Raw genomic sequence first — 21006 nt, forward strand, 5'->3', positions numbered from 1 at the left:
CTTGGAAAGGGAGGGGTGAGGGAAGGGTACTGTTACAATCTGCAACCTCACTGTTAGATGCCACTAAATATTACAAACTACACCTTTAAGATGTTTTATCCAATATTTCAAGTTTTTTGGGGAGAACATCAAGATGTTATTAAATGATAAACAGTATACTGTTATTATATGTTATTTTCACTTAGAGAATCAATAAAAGAAGTCATTTCACCAGGTATGTTCAAACTTATCAAAATTATTGTTCAACGTTATTTTAAAGTAATTCCAAACTTTTTTATTCATTATAAGTTAATGAGAGTGAAAGGTGTGTTCTTGAGTGGACAGATCAGGCTCCTGACTACATTCACTCCAGTGAACATGCATTTCACTTACTGAACAACAAAAATTGTGCCACTGTGCTACTACCATGCTATATTTGTTTAAAAGAAAGTTCCTTATGTTGCAGAAAAGCAGGTCAGCTTTCTTCTTGAAATTTTCCTGCATCTTATTCCCCACTCTCCTTTCCCTAGATGTAAAATAAAAGATTAAAAAGGCATTCCACGTTTGTGGAACCTCAGTTTGGTGTCAGTTAGAACTTGTGACTCTGGATTCGAATTGTGGTAGAGGTCTGGAGTCTCCCGGTGGAAGTTCTGACCTACATATTGATAAATATTTTTTCATGAGGTCTAATGCTGGAGTTTTACTAGGTATTACTAGGAAGGAGTTATTTAAAATCATATCTTTATATAAAATTAATATAATATAAATATATAAGTTATTATTATACAAATTATTTTTACACTATGTGACAGCTTGTTTCATTGATTCAGCCTTTGGGCAGCAGTGACCGTTAAAGGAGTCTCTTCATTATTGTCATAGGATTTTATGTGTTTTGGGTGTGTCCTGCCCGGATTTTAAATTGCCAGTCATAAAGAGTTTTTTTCTAACCAAATACCGGCTGACAGAAATCCTAGTTACAAACTAATGTTGACTGGTGAGCTAACTAGCTAGCTAGCCTGTTAACTAAAATAACCTAGTTTGGTAGCTAGCTTTGGTAGCAAATTTTAGGTTTATTCAAGGGTAGGAATCTAGGGCTGAACACAATACAAACTTTTTTTCCAGTTTGTCACGAGGGCAGAAATTTCAAACACAGGACTCCAGTTCTTTCTCTGGGACATCCCAGCCCTTCCTCAATTCGAAGCCTTTACAAGATACAATTATGATCGTAATCTGCAACTGTCAATAAGCTAGTAAATACAGGGATAGCTTTTAAATTATGTACCTCTGTTCATATATGTATCTGTGTTCTAGTCTTAACAGAAATCTAGCATTATGCTCTTACCTTTGCTCCCATGTCCCGGCTCTTTGCTCTCATCTTGTTGACCTGAGACTCAGCAATGTCAGCTCTCTCCTGAGCCTCCTCCAGCTCATGCTGTACTTTTCTAAACTTGGTCAAATGAGTGTTAGCCTGTTCCTCCTGACAAAGAAATCAAGACAACATTTATTTCTAGTTCAGCAATATTAAAGATAACAACATGTGCCTGAGAGTTGCTTGTTTGAGAAAGTGTCTAACTCACAGCTTCCTCAGCTTGTCTCTTGTAGGCTTTGACCTTCAGCTGTAGCTTATCCACCAAATCCTGCAGCCTGATTATGTTCTTTTTGTCTTCCTCAGACTGTGCAGGGATAAAAAAGGAACTATAAATAGAAGGAAAACTACTTTTTTTTTTTTAATTGCCCTGTAGATTAATACTGTGATGTAGTTTTAATGCTTTTTAGCAGTCTCACCTTAGAAATTATTCATATGACATTATTAGATGATATGTTAACCATGTATGTACCAACTGGTTTTATACATCATATTGTTATAAACTTATACTGTAATTTTAGGTATTTTAATAATTTCGCACAGCCCAAATGAACACTGTGCTTGAGGTAAGGTTTCCTTATAAGGTGTGGAGGTACCTGATAGGAGAGCTCCTTGATCCTGCGCTCAAACTTGCGCACACCTTTCACAGCTTCAGAACTGTGCTTTTGCTCTTGTTCCAGTTCATTCTCCAGTTCTCTTACCTGGAAATAATAAACAAGTCAGGCTTTACATAATACATCTTTTTCTTAAAACGTTTATGCCACAGAGGTGAAACTGCAGCAAAGCAAGCAAACCAAGTAATTGCTTTCTAAAAAACATAAAGCTAGGAAAACTGTTCAAAGTTTAGTTGCAGAGATTTAATGGATGAATCCTTTGGCCTGTATGTCTGTCAGGATGTTGAAAGTCATGTGTATTTATGACTGTCGGTAGTAAGACTGCTGAGCTTGTAAGTACTAATTAGTAACTTCATTGCACCAGTACAGGCTGAACTGGTAAACAAACAAAAACCATTCAAACATAAGAATTCAGACTTCAATTATTAACACGAGGATACCATGTTATGTTAATAGAAAAAAGGGCTAAATAACAGTTTCAGGCTCATATCAGATGCATTTTGCCTGCCTGTTACATATGTAACTGCTGCACAAACATAAGTGCACCGTTTATGGGCTGTGTACACTGTAAAATGTGCTTCTGTTCCTCATGCATATCATGCCTAGTGTCTCAAAAGACATGTTGCTCAGAGACTTCCTATAACAATGGCAGCAGTCACGATCGAGGAGTTCGAGTTTGACAAGCTGCACTTAGTAAATCAAATGTTAAATTCTAGTGCATTGTGGGCGCACACAGTGGCTGCATCAAGGCACATTTTGTGCTGTGCCTGTGCTCGTCTGTGCGTCCTGCCCTCTGACATATAGCTAGCTAGCTACTACTGTAGGCAGCCTGTCAGGTAGCTTCAGATGACTCCACCACCAAGAAGTGGCAGCCCAAAAGGGGGTTGCATACCCGAAAGTTCAGAAATGCCACTATATATGTAGTACCCTTGCTTCCAGTTTCTGGAGTTGCTTCTTTCCACCCTTCATGGCCAAGTTTTCAGCTTCATCTAGACGTTGCTGCAAGTCTTTGACTGTGGCCTCCAGGTTCTTCTTCATTCTTTCCAGATGGGCGCTGGTGTCCTGCTCCTTCTTTAGTTCCTCTGCCATCATGGCAGCCTTCCCATAAAATTAAAGAAATATTGAAAAAAGACCCAAACCTTAGTTTCTGCTTGATTAAAGCTACCTCATTTGAGGTTCAGTTAGAATGAATGTTTTACATCAGTGATGGCCTTTTTGGCTTTCTCTTCAGCATTCCTGGCCTCCTGAAGACTGTCCTCCATCTCGCTCTGCATCTGAGTCAAGTCACTCTCCAGTTTTTTCCTGCTGTTTATCAAACTGGTGTTCTGAAAGAGCAAAGGTAGAACAGTTAAAGTGAAAAAGAGGACACTACATTATTACAAGAGTAAGGCCCAATCTCATTTCCCCTACCACTTAGCCCTACCCCTCCGTTTTGCTCGTTCGTGTCTAGGGGTAGGGTGTCTCGATTTTTGTTGAGATAGAAGGGTAGGGTGAAGTGTTAGGGCTACATGGCCCTCCAAACAGAGATTTTTCAGACACAGTTCAAACAGAGTGTTATGAGAAAAAAAAAAAAACAGCAAGATGGCTGCACACACGACCAAAGAAACCCACAAATGTGAGAATTTTCTCCATTAAAAATTTACGATAACCATTGTATTATCTTAGTTTAATGTCGTTTCAATGTAATATGGTCCTTTTCTTCATAACAAGCATAAAAATCGCTAGTAGTATGCTGATGTCCCGGTAGCTAGCTAGCTAAATTACCCATTCCACCTTAAATGGAGCAGCAGTTGTGTCACAACAGCTGCTCCATTTCAGGTGAAACGGGAACATTTAAACAAGAAGCTGGTGAATGACTTCAGCTTCATATCACTGAAGACTTGTGGTGGGTGATAAAAAAAAATGGCCCCCCCCTTTGAAGGCATATGATGCCTTAAATGTAACTAAAGACCAGCAGCGAGGTTGCTGAACTTTACCATCCTCTGCTATCACTGCAGGCTGGCAGGGTCGCCTACAGAGCACTGCCTGTTAATGAAGTAATGTCCTTTTTTATTTGAAGGTCCCATTTCGTAAGGAAGATTTCAACCACTACGCTTTATAACTCAGTTCCAATGGGCAAAGTGACACTCAAAAACAAGGGCTAGAGTACAAATAAGAAATGGGATTGGGCCTAAGTTAACAAGTGCAATTCAAGTTGCTTTCCAAACAAAAGTACCTGTGAATGCAAAAGCTGGACACGCTCAGTAGCATCGACCAGCTCTTGTTCGGCCACTTTGCGGCTTCTCTCTGTTTGTTCTAGAGCCGCCCTGATCTCCTCTATTTCTGCCTGCATCAGGGCACTCCTGCGCTCAGCCATAGTCACCTGCTCCTTCATGTCATCGTTCTGTCTCAATGCATCATCCAGATGCAATTGGGCATCCTTTAAAGTAAATAGTTGAAGTTAGCTGTTGCAGGAAAATATTGTTTGTATGAGTAGAAATTTGAAATCTTCCAACCTTTAATTGAGCTTGAATGTTTCTTAGCTGTTTCTGGGCCTCAGCAGCCTGGCGGTTGGCATGGCTCAGCTGAATCTCCATCTCATTAAGATCTCCCTCCATTTTCTTCTTGGCCCTCAGGGCATCATTCCTGCTCCTGACTTCGGAGTCCAAAGTGCTCTGCATGGAGTCTATGATTCTCTGGCTGTTCCTCTTCAGCTGCTCGATCTCCTCATCCTTCTCGGCCAGCTTTCTCTCAATCTCACTCTTCACCTGATTCAGCTCCAGGTGAACACGAAGGATCTTAGATTCCTCATGCTCCAGGGAGGCCTGGCAATAAAAGAAAACATTGCCCCTTACAGTTGACTTTGGTTATATTCAAATTGTGTGGAAGCTATATAACAGTGGAAAAAACCTCAGCCTCCTCTAAAGCGGTCTGGATTTCTGATTTTTCTTGCTCTGCTTGCTTCTTTGACTTTTCAAGTTCATGGATGGTTTTTCCAGTCTCCCCGAGATGCTCAGAGAGGTCCATGATTTCCTCTAAATAAGTGAGAGACAAATTCATCATTACTTCTTCTTTTACACTATATTTCAAACACGTACACTTATAAACGTTACTAACAGTTTTATCAAGAGTCTGGATAAAGAAATAGAGCATACGTTGCAGGTTTTTATTTTCACGTTTCAGTGTCTCCAACTGCTCCAAAGATTCTTCATAAGCATTCTTCATTTTGAAATTTTCTGTTCCCAGTGAACGAACTTCTTTCATTGCTGCCTCAAGCTCTGCCTGGCTCTCTTCATATTTTTGTTTCCATTCTGCCAGGATCTACAAAAGAAGAAGAAATGGAAATGAAAAAGATGTTTTAGCGTAGATATGCAGGTATTCATGCCCACATTAGAGGAATAGTTCAGTGAATAATCTGATTTATACAGTTGTCTATCTATTGCAGATGTAGCTGATTGGCCAAGACATGTTTGTTCTTTTTTTTTTCAATTTGCTTTTTTAGTTTAATACTGGAACTGTTAGGCAAGTCAATAGTCACCCAAATCATTTCTGTAAATGTATCCCAAAATTTCTCCCAATACACTCAAACTGCATCCAGCTTACCATTAAGGTTGCAAAGACTTGGCAGCTGTTGTGCCAAATGCATACTTCCTGCAGAATTTGACTCTGCTTGATGTTTGTGAACACTAGATTACGTTTCTATATATGAACATATACCTTTGAAAATTAAAGATTAAAAGTTAATTATAAACAGAAACCATGCTCAAACAAAATCTGTAGCAACTAGGTGTCTGCATGCATGCCAACACCTGTTGAATATAATAGGTGCCCTTAGTGCTCAGCTAAATGGTGAGATTTTGGTCATTTTATAGTTTTTTTTACAGTTTTTTATATTTTTTATTTTTATATAAGTTATACTGTGTCCTAAACCATGTAGATTTTATTGACTTAGTCAATTTTTTATTATTTTATGATTTTTATGATATGATTTTATTAATTAGTGTTTGTTAGCTAAACTAAAGAAGCAAAATTTGGACACTAAACATGTTTTGGCTGTTTGCCTACATCTTAAATGTGTAGAAAATTGTGAACATTTGATTTTTTGCCAAACTATGTGTTTAATGATTGAAACCTGGACCAGCAGGTTTTTGGTACCTTATCAAAGTTCCTCTGTTTTTTATCCAGTGCAGAAGCAGCTGAGTTAGCCCTTTCCACATCTGTCATCAGGTCTTCCACCTCACCCTGCAGTCTATGCTTTGTTTTCTCCAGTGAGGAGCACTTTGAGTTAATTGCCTCAACAGCTTCTTCTGCATCCTGAAGTCGCTGGGCCAACTTCTTTCTGAGAAGATTGGCATACACATTTTATGTTAACAGCTGTAGTATATGCATGGCCCTCGGGTACAAGGTTATGCTGAGCCTTACTTGGCCTCCTCAAGTTCCTCAGTGCGCTGGATGGCATCAGTCTCGTATTTGGTTCTCCATTGAGCTACCTCGCTGTTGGCCTTGGACATTCCACGCTGCAGTTCAGCCTTGGTCTCTTGCTCTTCCTCAAACTGCTCCCTCAGCAAGTCACAGTCATGACGAGCTGACTGCAGAGCATGGGCCAGGGCATTCTTAGCCTGTAATTGATGACTGGATTAACATACAGGCACACAACACTTTCTCAGATTTCAAGTTTGATTTTTTTTTATGTTGTACCTTCATTTCTTCCTCGTTCTGCCTTTTTAGCTCCTCAATTTGTTGGATGTAGGCCTGTTTGCCTTTGGATAACTGAGACAACAGAGAGTCCTTCTCCTCAAGCTGGCGTGACATTTCACCTTGATATGAGCAATGATAGGTGTTCGCAACAGTGTAATTTCAAATTGATTTGAATACTGACAGGAGCTGGCAACAGTCACTGGTTAGGCTATTCTACAATATATAACATGCAAAAAATATTTATTTAAACCACCAACTCACTCGCCATGGTGGTGCTGATTCTAGATGCAATGGCAGCAAAATGGCTTCGCAGAGTAAAACAGCCCAGGCCTTTTCAGTTACATCTGACAAACCTTTGAGCCTGACAGCTTGGTTTCAAAATCAGCAAAAAAGTTAGCTTGCTATCTTAGCTACATATCTTGGATTGAGACAGGTTTAAATGATCATGTGGTTTTCCACACTGTTTAATCTCATACCTCTCCTGTTGTCTTTGGTTTAGAAAATGGGTAAAATTTCACTCGGGTATCTGATAGTGTCTCGTGCAGTACTACAGCATGTTAAAGCTCTGAAAACTTGTCAGAGGTACCTGTGCCTTGCAGTTGCTTAAGAACTACTAGGTGAACCAATTTAGTACAGTGCTGTCCTAAGGCAGACCAGTGTGTCAGAAGCTTGCCATTTCATGGGTAGAGCAGGTTTAAATTAAACACAGTAATAATGACATCTCTTTGAATGCCAAATTTTTTTTCAGGGACCCCCAGAATTTTGAATTTGAGATGTTCAAAGGGTCCCGAGGGATAATTGGGAATTTCTCTTCTTGTTTATTCTAATTTATTCAAGAAAAATTGTTTGGTGTTACCATTTTCTGTCTGAAGTCGAGCCTTCTGGGTGGTGAGATCAGTAATGAGTCTCTGGTGCTCCTCCTCTTTGGTTTTGACTTCACTTAGCTGGTCCTCCAGAGAGCGGCACATCTTTTCAAGATTGACCTTTAGAAACATTTCAGTCTTTTATGATGTTCCTAAATGCTTGTACTGTAAAATAACACAGACACTGTCTCATGATACAATACCTTTGATTTAGCAATGGTCTCCATATTGCTGGACAGATCATCCACTTCAAGTTTCAGCTCACTCTTCTCCTTTTCAAGCTTTTGCTTGATTCGCTGGAGGTTGTCAGTTTGCTCTCCGAGTTCTGCCACACTGTCTGCATGTTTCTTACGCAGTGCAGCTGAAGTGGCCTCGTTCTGCAGAGTGGACTCTTCGAGATCACGGCGCAGCTTCTGGAACTCGGCTTCACGCTTCTTGTTCATCTCGACTTGAACTGCTGTGGCTCCACCAGCTTCTTCCAGCCTCTCACTGATCTCCTCAAGTTCCCTGGAGAGATCAGCTCTCTGCTTCTCCACCCTGGCTCTGGCAGTGCGTTCAGCCTCAATCTCCTCTTCAAGCTCTTCTATTCGAGCCTTAGGAATGGAAAAAATGTGATGACTGCACTTCAAAACATTTAGCGGGCTGTGATAGATAAATTCATGGGCTACCTTCATTCATGTGTTACCTGAAGTTCTTTAATTTTCTTCTGCAGCTGAGCACCAACAGACTGTTCATCTTCAATTTTACTCTGCAGTTGAGTCACTTCAAAATCTTTTCTATTCATAAGGTAGAAGAAAGGTTTAGACAGTGAAATATGACTTTGAGAATGTGATATCCAAGATGGATATTTGCTAGACCATTACTTCTTCAGTTTTTCATCCAGCTTCTGCTTCTCATTCTCCAGGTCCATTATGCACTCCTGGGACAGTTTCAGGTCACCCTCAAGCCTCCTTTTGGCTCTCTCAAGATCCATCCTAACCTTTTTCTCCTGCTCCAGAGATCCCTCCAGCTAGGATTAACAGATGAGTTAATGAGTGAATTAAAACCATCGAATTAATGATGTTAATTTTAAAAAAATCTAAAAGATCTACTCACTTCATCAACTTGTTGCTCCAGCTTTGCCTTGGCTTTGGTGAGAACGTTAACTTTGTCCTCTTCTCCTTGAAGGTCATCCAACAGTTGCTGATGTGCCTCTTGCAGAGCTTTCTTTTCTTTATTCAGCTTAGAAATGTTCTCATCCTGAGAGACTATTTCTTCAGTAAGGTTTTTCACCTGAAATGTGAAAGGAAAAATGTTACACAATTAAAAAATAAGAAGCTGGAAAATATGAGTGAAAGTATTAACATCTTTAGTTGATTGAAACAGAAGGAACGCACTTTGTTCTCCATGGCATGTTTCTCTTTCTCTACTTTGGCCAAAGTGAGCTCAAGGTCGTCCATGTCTTTTTTCAGCTCAGAACATTCATCCTCCAGTTTCCTCTTCTTGGCTGTGAGCTCAGCATTAATCTCCTCTTCATCCTCCAGCCTTTCAGCAGTCTCCTTCAGCTTTGCTTCCAGCTGGATCTTACTTTTGATCAGTCCCTCACATCTCTCCTCTGCATCCATCAGATTATCTGCTTCCTTTAAGATCATATAGGACAGCCAGTTGACATTCCTTTTTGCAGAAATATCTAAATATCTATTTGAGCGCTATGAGCTACACATTTTATATATATATATATATATATATATATATATATATATAATTCCTGAATAATTAAATGGTTAAGATGTAAATAGATGTTTACAACAAAGGATGTAAATCATTCAGAGTGGTTTGTTGTGAAGTGCTCTGTTCTAGAGAAGCTTACTAAGTCACAGGAACCAGACGCCCAAAACATTTAATCACGGCAAGTTAAAACATTAGATTATTACAGATACGCTGCCTTATGCTTAATACATTGTTTTATGATAGTTTTGAGAGAATGTTTTAGTGTAAAATGTATTTAAAACACAATGGTGGAGAGGTACATGCAGGTAATTAAAGGCAAAACAGTCTCCATGTTTTCAGATTTACCATTATTGTACCATTAACAATCAACATTAAAGACTCAGAAGACATGGAGGTTTACTGGTTGTTTTGGATAGTAAATAAAATGGCTACATTTATGTTCTAGACTTAGTGTTATAGACTGGTTCCTATCAGCACCTGTGTATCATTATGTTTCTCTACAGTGAAACATTTCACATCAAAACAATCTGAATGACTTTGTTTAGCAACAACTGAATTATTCAGAAATTTTGAAAAATCAGTGGAATTCGCATTTAAGTGTATTGAAAAAAGTAATGCATTAAAAGTAATTCGTTTGCATGCATTAGATTCAAATGTACTCGTCATTTCCACATGAATGAAAATATATTACATCGACATGTTATTGCCAAAAGTAGGTCAACTGAAAGACAAAGTGTAATGTAAAATATTTTATTCATGTTGAAATTATGCATGCATTTCAATAAAATAAATTCAACGCCTTCCTCTTTTTCAGTGTTGCTTTTGTTTGCCCTTAAATAAACTTACCGCCTGAACTTGAAGGAGTAGGTCATTCTTTTCTTGTACAATGGAAACAATCTTCTCCTCCAGCTCTTTTCTCCTGCTCTCTGATTTAGCCAGGTCCTCCTTACATTTGGCAAAGTCCACTTTCATCTGGGCCATCTCTTTCTCCGACTCAGCACTCTTCAGTAGAGGCTTGATCTTAAAATACAGCTTCATCCAAGGCCAATGCTTCACATTCATAAAGGCGCGAATGTTGTACTGGATGGCAAAGATAGACTCCCTTTCACAAAAATGAATACGATAAGTTAAATTCCCACGAGTACTATTCACCTCTGAAAATCTGAAAATCGCTACTGGTAAAAAGAGATGTTATATTCTCTTTATGTGTTTTACAGAAGTGACTGTAAAGTGATACCTTCGGGCAATCATCTTTTGGTACTCTATCCTTACAAGGTATCCACGACATACTGCCTGAGTGCTGGTGACAACTTGAGCCAGGCGCTCATCTCTCATCTCCTCCAGCACCCCCAGGAGACCTGCTTTAAAGAACACCTGCAGGGAAAGAAATCATAGCTCAGTTAACGCTTGAGGCAGTAATGCATTTAAAAAGCAATACATCCAAAACATCGGTATCTGAATTGCTATCTGCAGATGCAGACAGAGAAATATTGCCATTGGCCTAGAATTTTCATGCGGGTGTGCCTAATCAAAACAAAGCCATCCAATAGTTATAACAGATAACTTTAAGCATTTGTTCCAACATACATTCTCTCATGAATCTTATTTAAGTATAAACTAGACCAATATTAAGATTTTTTGTGTGTTACTTCTGCTTACAGTATTTAAGGAGAAATTCAATAGATTCTTCAAAATATTTGCCTAACTCAGCTGTTGATAGAAGCTGAAGTCATTCTGACTGCATTGATGTAAAATAGAGCACTGTAACTGACAGTCAAACTTATTGACTGACTTTTTTTTACAATGGAGTTGACAGAAACTGGGTGTTACAATATCTACAAAGCCATTTTATTTACTCTCCACAATAACCTACATGTAGGTTCACTGGTCTTCATATGTAATGTTCATAAAGGTAATGAATGTGTTTTAAAAATAGGTTTGTGGCCAAAGTTTATGTCAATACTATCATAAAACATGTCTCCAGCAATAGGGCCCTAATTTATAATCATTTTACATAATAACTTTCTGTAAGGTAGCCTTTTGAAGCATTAAACATTTCAGACATCTGGTTTCTATCACCACCACTGTGTTAAATTCTGACTTTGTGCATTCCTCTAGAACAGAGGATTTAATATTAAATTACTCTAAAATCTTTTTTATCATTTCATTAGCAATTTCATGTTAATCATTTCATTATCCATTTGATTTCATTTCAAATCACTGGAAATCCCTAATAATTATTATAGTGTATCTATTAGTTTAACTTGTTGACATAAGCATCATTCCTTAAGATTCGATGCATTCATAATATAGATGTAAAACTGAATACATATTACAAGTAGATGCAATACCTTGGTGTGTCCAAATTTGTATTGAGTGTGATCTATGTCAATAGAGCCTAGCAGTTTCTCCGCAGCCTTCTTATTGTCCATGAACTGGCCCTCGGGGACAGCACTGGCATTCAGGATCCTGTACCTGGAACCCAGAACCGACATTGATGCTGATGACCCTCGTTCATTCACTACATCCCATCAGAAATCAGAGATGAATTGATTCATTTACCTCTGTTTAAAGTCTCCATACAGGATTCTGCTGGGAAAGCCCTTCCTACAGATTCTGATACCCTCCAGAACACCGTTACAGCGAAGCTGGTGGATAACCAGATGGTTTTCCATCACACCTGTTTCCAAAAACATTAAAGGTTAGGAAATAAGGGCAAACTTAATCCGAGCCTGCCTGTTGTTTCTCAAAGTTCTGATGGTTTTATAACACTTCACTCTGTACCTGGGGTTTTGGTTTCATTTGGAATCAAACACCTCACAAAATGAGGATGCGTGGTTCTAAGATTAGACATCAGCTTGTTCAAGTTTTCCTGTGAATAGAGAATGATAAATCATTCATGACGTTCTGTTGCAGAAGGATAAATATTTATGAGCTGTGAATGAAGATATCAATGCCACACAAACCCTGAAAAGAGCAGAGACAGTCTGGAAAGATGCTCCTTTCTTTTTGCCTCCTTTCTTACCACTGCCACTTGGGTCTATAACAACAATAGGTCAGAGAAACACAGCAACAAAGATTCATTTCTACATTTTATGGTGGATGTACAACAGTATGGACCGTCTATAGAGCAAGATTTTCCAGTTTAGAGATTAGGAATATCCCTTTTTGATGATGTATCTTGAAAGTAGAACTTTCGAAAAGCTCTTTGGTGCAGATACTTAAAAATAGCCAGATAGTTAACAATACTGGTAGGAAGCTGAATACCACATCTGTATTTATGGATGTGGATCTATGACATATTTGCATAATGCATTCTGGGTATTGTAATGAGAGAACACTGATGGACAAAAACCAAAAGTATACAAAATTGTTAATTCTGTCAAACTGATGAGGCAGAGTGATGCAAGGCCGCACTACAGATTATTAGGTAACACCTTATTCAAAAGCTATCTACATGAGGACTTAATAACACATGAATAAACATTGTTTATAACATATAAAGCAATACTTGACTCCACATCACAAAGGGGTGTGATGTGGACCCTTAACACCTCCCACCTGCTGAAGAAAGCTCAGCAGAGGCTCTTCTGCTTGAGAAAGCTTTTAAAAAAGCCAAACTCCCCTCTCAGCTCTCAGAAGCACAATAGAGAGCATTCTCTGCTACTGCATCACAGGGTGTTACACCTGCTGTACTGCAGAGAACCGGAGAAACTTTGGCCCAGACAGTTAAGACTGCACAGAGGATTGTAGGAACCAAGCTCCCAAATCTGGGCACAGTTTATGCTAGCCACCTACGTAAGAGGGCTAGCAACATTATCAAGGACTCAGCCCAACCAGGTCACACACTGTTTGTCCCCTCCCATCGGGCAAAAGATACAGGACCATCAGGACATGCGCTAACAGACTGAGGAACAGCTTCTTCCCCAGGGCTGTAGCCTCCATTACACCCCCCCAAACACACTCATAGCTGTTGAAGACTGCAGGCAGCAAACAGACCAGCCTGTCATATTCCCCCTCCCCACCGCCAACCCCAGCTGCTAACACACTGAATACTTTACATCCAGGACTGTAAATATTATTATTAAAATTTGTGCAATATCTACTGTGAAATACCTGTTTATACCCGTATGCTTTTATTGCTGTTTGTATTTTATTTTGTACCAAACTAAGTTTCATTGTATAACTACAGTGACAATGAAGTCTAATCTTATCTTGAATATTTATAAATAACTTATGCCAGTAATCACAAGATAATATAACATGTTTTATAAAGTACATATTGTACTGACATATGGGACCTGAAACTGAAGTGACAGACAGACATCCCATATAATACCACTTCATTACCTTCTTTTATCATAAGATTTGATGCCCTCAAACTTAGGTGATAATTTTCATAGATTATATATAAAATTCTATATTTGAGTAAAAGTATAAATACCCTTGGTAAAATAGTACTTGAATAAATGTTCCCTCTTTGTATTTCTACTTATTTGCTTTTAAATGTACATCAAAGTATCAAAACTTAAGTGAAAAATTTCTATCAAGGAGACCTGAGGGACTGACATAACAAACAGAGTTAGCTGTTCATGACTGCAGCCACACAGGTCTTTTTAATAGAAACTGTACTTAAATAGAATATATATATAGAATTGATAAGCGGTGTTCTTAAACTAGGCCTTTGCTGTATGAAGTCCATTGGTTGGAAATAATGTTTTAAAACTGTGTTATAAATGGAATAAATGGAAAATGTTAAATGTGCATCACTTTAATTAAGAACCTTGTTTTAATACAATGTTGTAAAATATCTTGTCATCTTGCATTTACTGGCAAAAGCTATTTATAAATATTCAAGTATTGCTCAATAAATGCCATGTGTTATGAATACCTGTGTAGGTAGCCTTCACATAAAGTTACAGAATATTACATAACATGACAAACAACAATGAATTTCAATGGAGAATACCATTCATCATTGTAGTTTAGTGTAGTATGTGTTTCAAAAGCTGGCCCTACATGTGGTGCATAGAATTTGTGGGGTCATCAAAATTATAGGAGTGTGGTCTAATGTAATGTTTACACTATGCACTCAGAAGGACCTCTGAGGAAAAACTATTCTTGGACGTTTCCTGCGTGCAAATAGCTTCACAGTCAGCAGCTTGGATTATTTGGAGAGTGAAGTGCACATTTACCGCCCGCTCCAGCATAACTTGCATACAGCAGCGCCAACAGTTTCACGGATGACTTCTGGTACAGCTGTACAACAGACTCGTTAAGAGGGTCTTTGTTCTTCTCCAGCCAGCCAGCGATATTGTAGTCCACAGTGCCAGCATAGTGCACCAAGGAGAAGTGTGCTTCAGGCTTGCCTTTCACAGGCTTGGGCTTTAAGAAGCAATTGTTCTTGCCCAGATGTTGATCATAGAGCTTGTTCTTGAAGGAAGTATCGGTAGACTTGGGAAACATACACTCCTCCTCAAGTATAGAGAAGATGCCCATTGGCTGTTGGACAAAAGCAGCTGGTCAGGAACTGCAATGGTTATTGAAAATTACTTATAAGTAATGTAGTGTTATAGTTTACCTTCTCAATTAGCTCAATGCAGGCAGCCAGGTCCATTCCAAAGTCTATGAACTCCCATTCGATTCCCTCTTTCTTGTACTCCTCTTGCTCCAGCACAAACATGTGGTGGTTGAAAAACTGTTGCAGTTTCTCATTGGTGAAGTTGATGCATAGCTGTTCCAGTGTGTTGAACTAGATTATGATCAGAGACATGTAAAAAAAAGTTACAATGACGGACCACAGACTGGAAAATTGTTGGGCATAGTAACAAGTATGTAATACTTTTCATTAATAAAACTTTTATGATGCAAATATAAGGCATCAGAAACTTACATCAAAAATCTCAAACCCTGCAATATCAAGGACCCCAATAAAATGTTGTCTCTGTTGTTTGGTGTCCAGTTGCTGGTTTATGCGCATGACCATCCACAAGAACATCTTCTCATAGACAGACTTGGCAAGGGCACCAATTGAGTTATACACCTGAAATGATACAACAGCACTGGCATTAGTTGGTGCAACAGCACTGGCCAGTTGGTCCGATATTACTGAGAAACACTGGCTGAAGTACATAAGATTTGTGTTTTACTTGTTGCACATTCTGGCCCTTCGTCACAAATTCATTCCCCACTTTAACTCTGGGGTAACAGAGGTTCTTCAGAAGATCAGCTGAGTTCAGGCCCATCAGGTAAGCAGCTTTATCTGCCTCTGTATATCATATAAATTCGCATCATATCAGCATATATATATATTACACCAGTGTTTATAATATACAATACTGCGCAAATATCGGCGACTACCCTTCATTTGTCACAGAAGACTCAACAACTGAATATAATATCTTTTTGTTTTCAGTATTTAGTGTGTCCATCCTTTGCCTTTATTACACCTTCCATTCTGTTTGGGAGACTTTCTTTTCAAGGAAATCTGCATTTTCCAGACCTCCAAAGTCTTAGAAGGTTGTAGCATTTCCTGCTTCTCACAATCCAGATAATCCCACCCATTCAATGATGTTGAAATCTAGACACCGGTCCATTCTTCAGAGAACACCAGCAGCTTCTTTGTTTAATTTGCAAGTTTTCTTCTAATTTTGTCTCTTTCTGTTACTCAGTAATACAAAACGAACACAACAGCTACACATCCTTTCAGACTAATAGCGTTGAGTTGTCTTCTCACAGTGGCAGGATGGACAGAAACACCTGCAGATTTCTTTAAGATCTGAAACAAGAGTGAAGCTTGATTTTCTCCTCTCTCTCTCAGAGATGAAAGATTGAGGTACAGTTTTGGTGGTCTACCGGGTCTTGCACAGTTGTTTGGAGTCCCATTTTCTCTGTATCTTCAATAACTTTTTGAACTTCTTTTTAAAACTGTTTTGACTTATCTTCCTTTGGCTTTCTCTTTCCTTATGAAAATGGCTTATCTTATATCTCCTCAGAAATATTGGAAAAATGAATAACTTGCAGCTAATGGCCTTTTTGACAAGAAATTAAATAAATGGAAGGTGGTCTCTGACTTTTGCTTAGTGTTGTACACATGTAAGAAGGTTGAATGTATGGATGTGGTATGTACCCTCAGTGCCGTCAGGTTCAGCCTGCTCCTCACGCTGCTTCTGCTTAAACTTCATGTTCCCATAATGCATCACCGCTCCAGTCATCTTGTAGATACCAACTTTCTCTTCGGAAGTAAAGCCAAGGATGTCAATGGCTTCCTTAAAAACAAAGAATGTGGATCAATGTACATGTTTAAATGAGCACCATCTAATTATTCAGTCCACTTATCTTGACTGACATCAGTAGCCACCAGCTCCTCTGCATCGTCTATGCTCCTCACGCTAATCTCTCCTTGGCTGATGAAGGCAAAGTCGTATGGATTGGTGGTAATAAGGAGCATATCTGAAAGATAAGAAAAGGACACATGTAAAGGTAATTATGTCTATCTGAGTGGGTGTATGCATTTGTGTGTATGTTTATGAGACTACTACCTATGAGCTCTGGTTTCTTGTTGCAAGTCAGTTGATAGAATATATGGTAACTTCTTTCAGCAGCCAACTGAAATGTCACCCTGGACTTTTCAAGCAGGTCTGTATTTCAAAATAAACAGAAAAAAGAAAATGAAAACCAAGTTATGGCACATAGCACTAATGTGAGTTGTCAGATTATATAACCCTACTGTGTACCTAGACTCATTGACAATTTCATCAGATTTACATTCCATATAAAGTGCACTACAGTTACTGATTATAGCCCATATGTTGCTGTACAATTTGTTAGCTAGCCTCCAGCCCATCCATCAATGACCACCGCTGACCTGGTCCAGTACCAAAAGAATATCAGGTGGTGGTGGTGGTCCTGTGGTGGTCCCTGCCCACTGTAAACTAACAAATTTTACATACTAAATTTATTTAATTTCCAGTCAAAATGGCCATCAAAGTCACAGAAAAATGCAGAAAACATATTCAATAGAAAATTGCAAAGAACAGACAACAAATAAATATAACATTAAAATTTCATGTATTTTATGTAATTTAAAAAGTATTGTCCACTTTGCCTTTATTACACCATGGTCAGTCCATTGTTTTGAGAACACCAGCAGCTTCTTTGTTTAATTTGCAAATGTTCTTCTTTTTGCCTATTTCCTTTTCTCAGTAGTGGCTTTTTGACCGCTACAAGTCTTTTCAGGCTCATAGTGTTGAGTGGAAGGATAGACAGAAACACCTGAGGGTTTTTTTCGTCTCTGAAGGAAGAATGGAGCTTGATTTTCTCCTCTTTCTACTGTTTATCTAATCTGTATCTTTTAAAAACTTTTTGAACTCGTTTTGGAAACTTCTGTTTTTTGTTTTTGATTTAGCTTTTTTTTTTTTACTTTGACGTTCCCCTCCTTATGCAAGTGAATTGTGAAAAATGAATAATTTGTACTTAATGGCCATTAATTTTATTTAAAAATTAAATAAATGAAAGGTGGTCTCTTTTGCACAGTACTGTAATAAACTGCCAACTCACTATTAGTACAATGCACAGTTTAAAATGCAGGGATTAAAAAAACAAGACACTCACAAGTTTCAATATCTGCTGATGCCAGTTTCCCGGTTGTTCCAAAGTGGATCCTGATAAATTTACCCTGGAGAAAAACATGTGCTGCTGCATTAGAAGTCTATTTTAAGATGTACTACACATTTGAAAGCTTGCAAATTTTTGTCTCGACTCACAAAGCGAGAGGAGTTATCGTTCCTCACAGTCTTGGCATTCCCAAAAGCCTCCAGGAGAGGATTGGCCTGGATGATTTGATCTTCCAGGGTGCCCTGAAAGACAACATTTATCTCAGTAAAAAAGACCACAAGTCAAAGCAATAACAGCACCAACTTGTCCAGTGCTCACCTTCATTTTGCTGATGGACTCTTTCTTCTTGTCTGCAGACACTGCGATTGTCGCAAAGTATTGAATGACGCGTTTAGTGTTGACAGTCTTCCCTGCACCGGATTCTCCACTGGGAAAGACAAATCCCATTCAATTAGTAGCAGACTGTTGACATATAAAACATAATATCTTTTTTTTATCTCTATAATAATAATAATAATGATAATAATAATGCCTAGGTATTTTTAATCCTAACAGCCTGTATGTGGACTCACACTTCACACTTAACTACATAACTTACATATTGGTGTCATAGTAGTTAAGTAATTCATAGTTACCAAATAATAGGTCTACAGTTCAAGGAGTCACGAATAAATGAAAACATTCTTACGTGATGAGAATAGACTGGTTCTCCCTATCTGCCAGACATAAAATAAAACACCACAATATAACATGCATACATAACAACATAGTCGTTTTGACAGACATCTATTTCAAAAACAGTTTGGAGAAATATCACCTGATTTGTCATACCAGTAAGCATAAACTGATAGGCATTATCAGACAGGGCAAAAATATGAGGAGGAACCTCCATCCGCTTCTTTCCCCTGTACGCAGTCACCACCTCTGGGTTGTAGACTGGAAGCCACTTATAGGGGTTCACAGTCACACAGAAAAGTCCAGAGTAGGTCTGTCAAACAAAATTAGAAACACCTAGAATATCTTCAACAGCACCTTTTTAAACGTTGTCACAGTTAAAGCAGCTTAATGAGATATTACATGAGAGTACACATGTAAAATCTTCATGAGGACTATGGCATTACTCAAACAAAGCATGCATCACTGTATAGTGAGGACTCACATAGATCATCCATGCTGCGTAGCGCTCTTTGAGGTTAAACAGCACACACGGTTCATTGAGGTGAGTCATCATGGCCATGTCCTCAATCTTATCAAACTTTGGAGGATTCATTGGGAAGACTTGGTCCTCCTTGACAGTCACAGTCTGGCATATAAATAAATAAATAAATAAATAAATAAATAAGCAAGCAAGTAAATAAATAAACTCAGCAAATACACAGAAATTGTGCACTAAAATTTGTACATATATATGAATAAATATATATATATATATATATATATATATATATATATATATATATATATATACACACATGCTGTTTATTTGCTGAATTGAACATACTGGGAAAAAAACCCAACATATAATGTGGCCTGTGCAAAATTCATGGCATGTCCTATTTGTTTTTTTCCTATATGTTAATATGTTATGTGGGAGAATGTCATTACTAAGCTCAGACTAAATCTTGTGACTGATCAGATGTTGGTATTAATAACACCTATATGAAATTTACTGGTTTGAGCTTCCTTGATGCCGCAAAACATTGAAGTGACTTGTTGAACATAGAAGAGTGCCATGGAAATTCATTTTGCACTTTTTGACACTTATACCCCTCTATTATGTTTATTTATTTGAGTGTAAGTTATAAAACTTTCTGGAAAATCAGCAAGATGACATATAACTTAATTTGCATAATACAAATGCTAAGTACCAACAAAACCATGTTATGTTTTAAAAGTAGTACTACTGACTTGTAAATGAATCATTTGAGCTTTACAAGATGATGTCAAACAATATTTGTGTCTACTGTATTAGTGTATTTATGATGCTTCTTTCATTTTTAACAAAAATATTATGTAATGCAGAGCTAAAGTTGTATGCTGTCTTTCTAATATTTTTCACAGATGATGTGCTGCAGATGTACCCTGCCATCCTCAGTGTCGACCACGGCTTTGCCGCCCTCTTTGCTCTGAAGGGTCCCCTTCACGTACAGCTCCTTGTCATCGTATGCGTAACAGGCTGTTTTGCTGTCAAAGGGTCGGCTCTGCTCCTCAACCCTCTCCTTCTCGGTTTTGCGCAAGTACGGGGCGGCCTCCCCGAAGATAGCCATCTCAGCATCAGTGCTCATCCTAAGCCTCTTTACCAGAGCTGCGGATCAGCGACAAGAGTGGAAAGAACTGAAATATCAAAGAAGTGGGATTTGGTTGTACTGCCATGGACTTTGTGTACTGCAAGACTTACCTTTAGCCTTTTAGAAGACGTTTGTAGAGATCACCTTTTTGATAGAAAGCAAAATCACACAAGTTGACACATGAAGATAAACAGTAGCTCAGTAGTATCGTATAGAATCTTTTTAGAAGCAGAACAGATGAGGACGCATTATAGCACAAGTCCATATTATTTAGCTATACAAAACATCAATGCAACATTTAAAGGGGAATTCCAATTGTTTTTCAGAAATGCTGCATAATTAATTTATTAAGATGTAAACAAAGCACGCTTTTCTGAACGCTTTGTTTTGAAACCTGACTTGTTCACAGTGGTGGTGATAGGAACAAGACGTCTGAAGCATTTAATGGCTCTAAAAGCTCACAGAAAACTATGAAATATGAAGAAATATGAAAAAATATGAAATAGTTACAAAAACGTTGCCTGATGCCTTAAAAGGTTTTGGCCTGAAACATGTTTTTTTTAAATCCATTCATGGCACAGAGGTACATGCAGGGTGTTCTAAGACATAGGTAGTACATAAAACTAATTTATTTTGATTTTTCCACAATCAACATTACATTAAAAAATTCAGAACACGTGTAGCTTCACTGGTTGTTTTGGATGATAAATAAAATGGCTATATTTGCACTGTAGACATGGTGAACCCCTAGTTCCCATCACTTCCACTGTAAGGATATTGAAGTTGATGAATTTCTCTGAAATTCACAACAAAACACTCTGAATGTCTCATGATTGAATAATATATATTTTTTAAATCAGTGGAGATCCCCTTCCACTATAGTTGCAGAATTG

The 21006-nt window shown here is 38.2% G+C and overlaps 1 protein-coding gene across 1 annotated transcript; it reads right to left on the reverse strand.

Moving 5' to 3' along the window:
• Positions 1-484: 484 nt before the first annotated feature.
• On the reverse strand, positions 485-20549 carry LOC118821211 (myosin-4-like). Its single transcript, XM_036589717.1, has 39 exons — positions 19907-20549; positions 18985-19128; positions 18657-18813; positions 18514-18541; positions 18144-18252; positions 17975-18067; positions 17823-17886; positions 16751-16849; positions 16558-16661; positions 16339-16477; positions 15359-15477; positions 15103-15252; positions 14791-14961; positions 14405-14711; positions 12176-12249; positions 11994-12081; positions 11772-11889; positions 11561-11684; positions 10447-10583; positions 10056-10311; positions 8876-9118; positions 8595-8771; positions 8363-8508; positions 8185-8275; positions 7703-8092; positions 7493-7619; positions 6637-6755; positions 6361-6557; positions 6094-6277; positions 5094-5259; positions 4849-4973; positions 4455-4763; positions 4175-4378; positions 3159-3284; positions 2887-3057; positions 1942-2046; positions 1557-1652; positions 1322-1456; positions 485-505 (listed from the first exon to the last, which is right to left on the reverse strand). The coding sequence occupies exons 1-39, from the start codon at positions 20108-20110 to the stop codon at positions 485-487; spliced, it is 5817 nt and encodes a 1938-aa protein (XP_036445610.1). The 5' UTR covers positions 20111-20549.
• Positions 20550-21006: the final 457 nt, after the last annotated feature.

This window comes from Colossoma macropomum, unplaced genomic scaffold, assembly GCF_904425465.1.
Source record: "Colossoma macropomum unplaced genomic scaffold, Colossoma_macropomum, whole genome shotgun sequence".
In the NCBI taxonomy this organism is placed as follows: Eukaryota; Metazoa; Chordata; class Actinopteri; order Characiformes; family Serrasalmidae; genus Colossoma; species Colossoma macropomum.

What these genes read in the sequence shown, in the direction of transcription:
- LOC118821211 (XM_036589717.1), bottom strand. Translation starts at nt 20,110, where the DNA reads ATGAGCACTGATGCTGAGATGGCTATCTTCGGGGAGGCCGCCCCGTAC. An exon ending in AGGAGCTGGTGGCTACTGAT is followed by an intron (nt 16,478 to 16,557) that starts GTCAGTCAAGAT and finishes TTTGTTTTTAAG; the next exon opens with GAAGCCATTGACATCCTTGG. An exon ending in CCAAAAAGGCCATCACTGAT is followed by an intron (nt 3,058 to 3,158) that starts GTAAAACATTCA and finishes TTTTATGGGAAG; the next exon opens with GCTGCCATGATGGCAGAGGA.